This window comes from Aphis gossypii, chromosome 1, assembly GCF_020184175.1.
Source record: "Aphis gossypii isolate Hap1 chromosome 1, ASM2018417v2, whole genome shotgun sequence".
In the NCBI taxonomy this organism is placed as follows: domain Eukaryota; kingdom Metazoa; phylum Arthropoda; class Insecta; order Hemiptera; family Aphididae; genus Aphis; species Aphis gossypii.
In genome coordinates, this window is record NC_065530.1 from 77,567,220 (window position 1) to 77,576,797 (window position 9,578).

Sequence of the window (9,578 nt, forward strand, 5' to 3'; positions counted from 1 at the left end):
ATAAATAATAATACAAAATAAATATTATCTAATTATTATTACTTATTATATATTTTATAATAAACACGAGCAATGTTAAATAATAATAAAATAATAATAAATAATAACAATAATAATAAAATCTCGCCAATACAATAACATAATATCATTATGTTTTAAAAGTATTTTTTCGTGTTTGTGAGTTTGTAATAAAACCATTTATCTTATAACTATTTATAGTATGATTGTACATTATATATTATAATATTAAAAATGATTGGTGATTTATATGATTAATAATAAAACAGGATATAATAAATTATAGGCTAAGAATGAATGCATCTATTGTATACTTATACTCATCAATAAAAACAAAATTATTTATTTCAGTCTTGATTCAATAAGCTGGTTGTTTTTTTATTCTCCTAAGTAATCCGTAATATCCAAGCATATAGCAAACAATGTAAAATACTCCTAAAATGATGATATCCGTGTTGAATCGATCAATGTCGTAGCCATAACTTAACAAAACTTCTTTGCCGTTGCGCAGGCAGTTATTAACATCTAGGCACGCTATAGTATACACATACAATATACATGTTATATTAAATAATCAATAGTTAAAATCGTAACGTGTATTCTAATCAATTATTGGTACAGGGACGTCATTTTTGAGGTATGTATGGAATGGAAACAAACTACCTAAGTACCAAGTACCAATACAGGCAGCAGTCTGTAATCATTATTTAAGCTATACCTACTCGGAAAATAAATACAGACACTCTCAGATTAAAAAATTATTTTTACACATAACGCATTTTTAATAACTGATCGTCTTTTCTTTATTAAAAATGAAAATAATAATGTGCTTTCTATATACCTAATGCAAGAAGATAATTAATATGCTATTCAATTAAAAAATAATTATGAAAAATAAAATTCAGAAGATAATTTAAGATAGTTAATATTAAACTGCGCTTTTGATAAATAGGTACTTAAAATATTTAATAAAAATATATACCTATTTATAATTTATACAACAAAAGAGAATCGAAATTTAAAAAATTATCTAGAACCATCAATTACATTATTTGTGTCAAAAAATCGTCAATTAATTTTAATAACTAATCTGTATCTGTAAAGTATATAAAAAGGGGAATCTATCTTTGGGATACAAATACAAGTATACTTGCATACCGAAATGACGTCCCCGAAATAATTGGTATTGATGCAATGTAAATTATTATTTGACATACGTATGAATGTGATGTTTTTCCATTGTAATATAGATAATGTTTCACAGCCAAGAAAAAATATTGATAAATATTTTAAATAATACAATATAAATGGTAATGTTCTAAAATAAAAATAAAATATTAGGTACTTTATTTTATAACTAATTCAAGGTTAATGATTAAGTGCATACCATTTAGTATTATTAATAATCTATTCATCATGAATTTATTACCTATTTACCAATGTGTATTTATTTTGTATGAACTTACCCAAGTGAAATGTAGACGCCAGAAAGTGCTACGGCAAGATAATCATATACCAATGAAAATATAACAATATTTTCGAATTTTTCAAAAAAAGCTGATAGAACACTCCCTATAATCATATAGCAGTCGGAATTAAATAATATACTTTTTAGTTTATTTTATTATAATGTATTCAAGTATTCTATTTCTATTAACAAGTGAACAATTACCATATGATCTACATATCAACATGTTTATCACGAACGTTGTCACCACCAATAGCTCCCAGTTAATACCTACTACCCAAAACACTATATATGTATACAACATCGTTTCTAGAACTGTCCAAATGAACTGTAAATAATTGAAAATATCTGTTAAAGTTTATGATAATATTTATTTTTCTAACACATACCGTTATCACAATTTGAGAAGTATAATATACACTCAATGTATAAATATTGTTGCTGACTTCTCGATGGACAACTGGGAATTCAACTTGGTAGGTTATAATAGACGTATAACAATACTGGAAAATAGAATTCGTTGTCAAACTGAACCAAAATCCTTGCCAATTTTGTACGGCTTTGGTATCAAACTTCAGGTCCATGTATGGCGTTGACAATATGACACCAAGAAACTAAGTACAACATATCTATTAGGTACCTATGTTAAGTGTATCGATTTGTTTTCCCATAATACAGACTAAATAGTAAATTGTATACACAAGCACCACAAGCCACCATAGATAATATATAAATACTCATGGGGGTAGCGAAGGTGGAGCAGGGGGAACTTGTCTCTCCCCTTATGTCTCAAATTTAATTCTATTTCTTTATACAAAACGTGTAAATTTGACATTAAAATCACTTAAGCGATTGGTATAATAGCTTGATTTTGGAAAGACTTTAGACTCAAAACTGTAGATTTAATAATAATATAAATAAATACTAAAAAAAAAAAATCGAGTTTTAATTTTCCCTTCCTGATTGAAATCCTAGCTATGTCCATGTGAATACTGTATTGATTTTCATAATATTTGATTGCATACCTACTTATGATTTATGGTTATGGCAAGCATCAGCCAATGTATCATTCATGTGAAAGTTAAAATATACAAAAATATAATTATTTTATGTTGAGCGTTAAGCATTTAATTTAGTTAAATAAATTATTAAGAAATGTAATTACCGTTATAGTTCCCAATTCCAGTAGCTTTATTTTGTAATTTCTTAGAAGACATATGACAGATCTCTTTAAAATGAATATTAACTGTATAATCCATAATGGTTTTTGTCTAGACAAAAGAAAAATATTAATGTTCAATTACGTATCAAATTTGGAGTTTAGAGTTCAAAAGAATAAACCAGAAATATAAGCGATCAAATGTTAATCGGAAAATGGTTAATTAAATATTATATTATTCAAAGTTAGGTATTCTAGTAAATTGTAAAAACTAAGAGATTTTATCTCCTTTAAACAATAAATGTTATTTTTTCAGAATAAGGATTACTCCTATTATTATATATGTATACATATTACATACATTAATTGTATTCGTGAATTTATTATTAGTAACTACCTATATTTTTATTGTACACACTACCTTCTAATATTTATTACCTTTAAAATAATATTTATGTTATGAAATATGAAATATATTTAGAAATAATTATAGTAAATATTTTATTATACCTAGATATATATTGTTTCATTGAAATATGAAAAATAATACAATAAAATCAAGTATGCTTATACAAGCTATCACTCACATTTGTAAATGTTGTGTATAATCCAAAAGTACCTGGAAAAGAGGATATTGAATTTATGAGATAATTACTATAACGAATTAAATAATGATTATTTTACTTGGTCATTAAATAAATCATAATTGAGATCCGTTTGTTTGTCCGTTGAAGATAACTTACACATTTCATCAACATCTCTTTTTATTTGCTCATTATCGGCATTCATAATAGAAATCACGAAATCTGCCTTGTTGTACAAATCTGGGCATTTGTAATTAAATCTAAATAAAAAGTTATAATATATTCAAGTTAAAAAATATATAATATACCTACTTTATAATGAATTAATTTAAATTCTGTTTTTAGGAATTTTTAAGTATAATTAAATACCATGTTTTTAAAGTCTTATTTAAGATTTTTTGTAATACATAAGGAAGATCCTTAACGATACAAACTTTACTAACATTTACAAACTCCTTTTTTACAGTAAATTATTTATTACCCAAACATTTTTTTTTTTTTTTTGAATACGTTGATGTACTTAATTTAAAATTCGAATGAGTAGTTATTCTGTTATTAAAATTACCTATATACTAAGGATGATAATTAAATACAATTATAACTTGGAAATTATAGTAATATTAATCTACTGATATAATATTATAAAATATACATGACAACTTTTATAGAGTACAGAAGTACTAGACTTAATAAAATATTATATAATATTATACCTATTTTTATATTTGAATTATTTGATACAAAAAACCATTATTAAATGGTATAATGGGGTTGTACACTGACGAGCGATTTATAAATCTTTCTTTAAACATAATAATAATAAAATGATACGAAGAACAAATATGTATTTACCTTTGAAACAATTGATTGATCATTGGGACAGGTCCCTGGTACGCCAACCGTCCGTTCGACAACAATATGACCTCGTCGAACTTGTCGAACACGCCGGAAGCGGGCTGGTGGATTGTGCAAATTACAATTTTACCGGTTCGCGCGATACGTTTTAGGGTGTTGACAATGTGTGTGGCTGTATAGCTGTCTAGGCCTGTGGTTACCTCGTCGCAAAACAGTATCGGTGGGTCGTTCAGGAGCTGGACGGCTAAAGCGATTTTCTTACGTTCACCACCGGACAACACCGACAGTCTGGTGTCCAGAAATTCGCGCATACCCAACGCAGTAACAGTGTAGTCGACGCGATCCTTCAGTGCGGTTTTGCTAGTGCGGCGATCCATTTTTAGATTCGCCTAAAATCAACGAAACTTTATATACACAGGGTGATTCGTAAAAGCGTACTTAATCCCATTATTTTAATGATTAAATCTACCAAATAGCACGATTGTAGTCTATGTCATGAGGTATATAAGTGTTGTATTTTTAACATACTTTATGTAAACATTTTTTTTTTAAATAATATTTTCCATATAATAATAATAATAATGATGTATAAAATAACTTAATAAATAGTATTTATTTTCTATTTAATTTATTTTAAAAATTAAGAATTACAATTTTGTAGCACAAAATCGTGGTCTCATCACTCTAAAATATTCTCGTGTAAATATTTTAATTTGTTCTAATTATATCCAAGTTTCCATTACAAATTAAAATTTTATTTTTCGAGATTTGCTAATATTATTTTTTTAAATAGATAATATTAATTTTTAAGTAACTTTCACTCTAGGTGTCTAATATATTAAGAACTCTATGCGAATAGTAGGATAATATAAAGTGTAAAATTAAGTTATAATGTCGGTAAAATGATTTTTGCCCCATGGTCGTTCTACAAAATACAATTGTTTATTATGCTATGTACTAATGACATTATGAATTTCTAAAATTTAAATATTGTTTAATGTATTATGAATTTGTTAAAATATCAATATTTCATGGAGCGTAATCGTGCTGTAATGATTGTCATATTGCCTCAGATCGTTTAAGTACATGTAGCGTATCTTATACATAATAGACACATAAAAAATAAATTATTTTTATTAATACCATTAAATACAAGTGTTCAAAAGTCGTCAACTGATCAAAGGTGACGTCTTGTTGTGGGACGAAACCGGATATTTTAATCATGACTTCTTCGGACACCGGACGACCGTTCAATAATAGTTCTCCACCAAAATTTCCTAAGATATGTATGTGTGGAAACACTGCTGATTAGTAATAATTGAGAAAAATTTATATCTAGAAAAATATACACCCCACGAACCTTTAGTCCGATGACTTATAGTGGCCATCAAAGTAGTTTTTCCCGAACCACTAAATGACAAATTATATGTTACAGTTTTAAAATAAAAAATATTCAAGAACACAATATAATCTTACCTTGGGCCCATTATTCCTAGGAGATTTCCACATTGCACGTTTCCACTAACTGAAAAAAGACACGTCAAAATATAAAATACATACTTACCAAAAACGAAATCTATCCCATTAATGATTTTTTTATAATCCTGATATCCCTCACCCGATTACAGACATTTTATTTTTACGTGGATTATATAAAATACAATTTATGTAGGATTAAAAAATTGAGAAAATTCGAAAATAACCGATAATTTTGAAATAAAGATTTTTGCCACAATAATAATTAATAACTGGTAGAATAAATATTTGAATATTATTATACTCTATGACAATTTAGATATTTAATTAAGAATATAATTATTTTGAAACCAATTACTGAAAATGATTTAGATACCTAGTTACAAATAATATAATTATTAATTATCAATAATAACATAATATTTTTTTTTACGCATGCTTTAATATTTTTTGGGGAAAATTTTTTTTTTTTAATATAAATAAATATAGTAGCTGTATATATTTACTCAAAAGAAACAGTAATAACACTGCTCTAATAATGTTTATTAATTTAGATTTTCGAGCCGATTTTTTTTATCTTGTCTCGGTTTAATCCCCGGCCCTGTTTCCTTACTAACCGTTGTACAATATTTGTTGGCGAGTGACTTTTGACGAAATAAAAAAATTCTGTGTGGTATTTTCCACAGACACGTTCAGTCTTTTCCAAGACAACACCAACTGACCGTGATCGTATTTCTTAGGATCTAGATATTCGTGTAAGCCGTCCCAGTCGTTACACATCTCGTTATACCGCAAGTTTAACGATTTCATCTATAACGAACAAAGGATGGATTCGTGTAATTTGAAAACCGCAAAAACAAGATTATAATATTCATAATATAGTATTATACACTGTTAATATTATTCGATGATGATAACCGGGTTATCGAAAATCAAAAGCCGAAAAACATTCGCGCTTCCATTGCGCTCCGAACACTCACTTTTTTCATCTCGAACATTATTATTTATTATTATACGTATAACGTAGTTCTATGATTTCGGCGGTATATGGCGGCGTACGCGATCGGTTGTCCAACAGCCGACTAAAAAATATTTAAATTCAATTACCTACCTATACTAATAACACGATTACAATATAAATATAACATACTAAAGAGAAGAATGATGATGTTACTGTGCAGATGTTATACGACTAGCGCGCACACATCCGTGCGTTGCAGGGTTACTAACAGCCGTCACAGTACCACTGGTCACTGGGCACTGAAACAGTTCATAATAATATTAACGATACAATAATATATTATGTAATAACGATTTACGTATACATTATACTAATATGCGATAGGTTTAAATTACCAAATATTTAGGCGTACAGGGTGGCAGTGCACGAGACATTATATTATAGGTACGATAATCCATATTGGTTCTATACTTTTTAATTATTTATATAATGTAATATTATTTATAAACCTTATTTTAAAACGTCTGAGCAGAGTACCGACCATCTTATTACATATTGTATACATATAATATATAATATTATAATATTGTTATGATACCGGACGTGTAGTCAACCGTGACCATTTTTAATGTTCTGATAATATTCATTATTTAATGCACGAAAAGACTATACATTATAATCGGGCCCGAGTAAAGTCAAAAAATAACAATGCATTTTTTGAAACCGGTTTATATTAGGGTCTAAATAACGGACAACGGCGTAAAACGATATTAATTATATTTCATTTTTATATTCTCATATCTTATTGTCCGTTGATTATACATTTATATTTGAATTACAAAATTAGGTAAATTGTCGATAATGAATTTAAATAATTTAATTATCTCCCGTGTTTAGTGTTCGGAGTTATTACTAACGAACCGAAAACTGCTTGGATTGTTACAATGCCGTCACGATTATTAATAATTTAACGGTTTCAGTATTTCATTAGCTGTCTCTGAATAAACTATTATTAGCTTTAAACCAGTATACGTTTGCAAATAAGCGATTGAGGGATAGGATTATTGAAATAAAGCCGGAAGCTTTTTCAAAAATACCAATGTTTCCAGAAAAATACTTTCAATTTTTTAACGTCAAAGTGCCGTTAATAGAAGTCCTCAACCATTCACAATCATTTGAATCTATTACTATAAATATAGTATTTTATAAATCGTGTAAATAAAAATTAAAGCGTGTTTAACAGTATTTTATACCATTGCAGGTACAGTTGATTTTACTATTATAGTTCATGCAAGGAAATCGAGATCCGTACTCTTACTTTATTGCCACATTTTTTGATAATAATAAAAACACATCATTTTATAATGCATTACCATATTTTATACGTTTAAGTATGTTTGTGTTCTTCTGACAAGAAAAATTAACCGAAGAATGTATCTTTAGTGGCTTTTCACAACGCCCGTTAACATATTTATATATTAATTATAATATAATTTCATACAAACTTTATCGTTCAGTTGTTGCCTGTTGGCGATTATTGTTTATTACAGTACTACAGCCCACAGCCATTACCATGTTCAATGTTCCTAAAAAACAATTCTTCAATTAATGAATTAAATAATGCAGTTAGCTATATGCTTTGTAAATTCAAGTGTTTTTGTACATTAAGTTACAACCATCATATTCCTTCATGTTAATTAAAGTATTATTAATGTTGAATAGAGCACTATTGTCAAATTTGTTACTGGATGCTAATTTTTCAATACAAGACTATCAAGACTTATGATTTAATTGAGAACAAACCCATCATGTTCCATAATATGCTACACTATTTGCTGTCTCGTTATTCATAAGAATGTAGTTAATATTATTCATATTACTAAAAAAATCTTCATAATTATTTGAAAAATCATATTCACTATTCCAAGCTATGTAATAATTGTACTCTATTCTTTAATCTTAAGTCTTTGGAAAATGCTAAAAATAATAAAAATAATGCTAAAAACTGTGATGCATCTTTTTCACAATTGGCATTATAAGATGAATTAATTAGCATGTTGTACATAGATATTTGAATTGCAGAAAAATTTGTTGATGCATCCAGAGTTACATTATTTTCTCTTTTGGATCTTAAAGTTGAAAACAAAAATTCAATGCAATCTTGGGTTAGGCATCTATTTAACAAATAATCAATTTCATAGTTTACTTTCAATTCATTGTATAAGAGTTTAATACTATTAATATTTTCTTGCCAACCAATTATACAAATGAGAATATTTTTTCGCTTGTTATTAACTTTAAGCGTTGAGAGAAATATTTGAGCTTTTTCTAAAAATGATCATGTTTTGAATTTTTTTGTTAATGGTCTTTTGACCTCAACTTTTTCACAAATTTTAATACTATTAAAGTAGTCAAATAAGTAATTTTAAATTTTTATAAATGTTGTAGTATATATTGCATAGTTATTCAAACGGTTAAATGAAACTTACAATTTCCTATTAGGACTCCTGTTGGGTACAAAATCTTAGATTCAGATGTAAAAAATCAAAAGTTCTCATAACTTCATTTAATTTTGATTTGTTTGCAAAATTAACCCATTCTTGAGAACCATAATTTATATTTTTAAAAACAATAATTCTAATGTTTAATGATTTATTAGTGATTTTCATAATAAACAGCTATATGCAATACTTACATAGGTATTATATTATTATAAACGTCTTTAGGAAACAAATGAAAAGACAACCTCTGTTGACCCGTAAATTATATTTACAATTTCTTATAACGCATACTCTTTTTTAGACATCATTTTTAAGCATTTAAAACATTTAAAACTAATACAATTAACTAGTAACTATTACTTACTAGACCTATATTATAAAATTAAGTTATAAAGTAATAACTAAACAGTTTTAACTTATGAGTCTTGTTAATTGATAACAAATTGACAATATATGTAGTATAAACCTAATATTTATAGTAATGTACTAATATGAATATGTGTATTACCATGTATGTGTTCTATGATATTACTTACGATATAATTATTGTTCTAGG

At 26.9% G+C, this 9,578-nt stretch overlaps 1 protein-coding gene across 3 annotated transcripts; it reads right to left on the minus strand.

Annotated features, from left to right (window-relative positions):
* Positions 1-126: 126 nt before the first annotated feature.
* Positions 127-9,373, minus strand: LOC114127993 (protein scarlet-like). 3 transcript variants are annotated; one of them, XM_027992387.2, is made up of 17 exons: positions 9,217-9,373; positions 8,027-8,107; positions 6,711-6,820; positions 6,541-6,642; positions 6,178-6,370; positions 5,561-5,609; positions 5,445-5,494; positions 5,228-5,361; positions 4,082-4,473; positions 3,330-3,489; positions 3,233-3,264; positions 2,652-2,757; positions 1,876-2,100; positions 1,691-1,814; positions 1,485-1,590; positions 1,236-1,336; positions 127-552 (listed from the first exon to the last, which is right to left on the minus strand). In XM_027992387.2, exons 4-17 carry the CDS (start codon positions 6,556-6,558, stop codon positions 377-379), a joined length of 1,866 nt encoding a protein of 621 aa, XP_027848188.1. In that variant the 5' UTR covers positions 6,559-6,642; positions 6,711-6,820; positions 8,027-8,107; positions 9,217-9,373; the 3' UTR covers positions 127-376. The 3 variants fall into 3 exon arrangements, with proteins under 3 accessions (XP_027848188.1, XP_027848190.1, XP_050054505.1); XM_027992389.2 differs by lacking the exons at positions 8,027-8,107; positions 9,217-9,373 and having other exon boundaries at positions 6,711-7,041; XM_050198548.1 differs by lacking the exons at positions 6,711-6,820; positions 8,027-8,107; positions 9,217-9,373 and having other exon boundaries at positions 6,451-6,642.
* Positions 9,374-9,578: the final 205 nt, after the last annotated feature.

Bases quoted from the DNA above. Each gene is read 5' to 3' on its own strand.
- LOC114127993 (XM_027992387.2), bottom strand. The intron at 3,265-3,329 runs GTAAAATAATCA...CCTCTTTTCCAG, and splicing joins ATGATTTATTTAATGACCAA to GTACTTTTGGATTATACACA. The intron at 2,758-3,232 runs GTGAGTGATAGC...TCTTTTGTCTAG, and splicing joins TATACACAACATTTACAAAT to ACAAAAACCATTATGGATTA.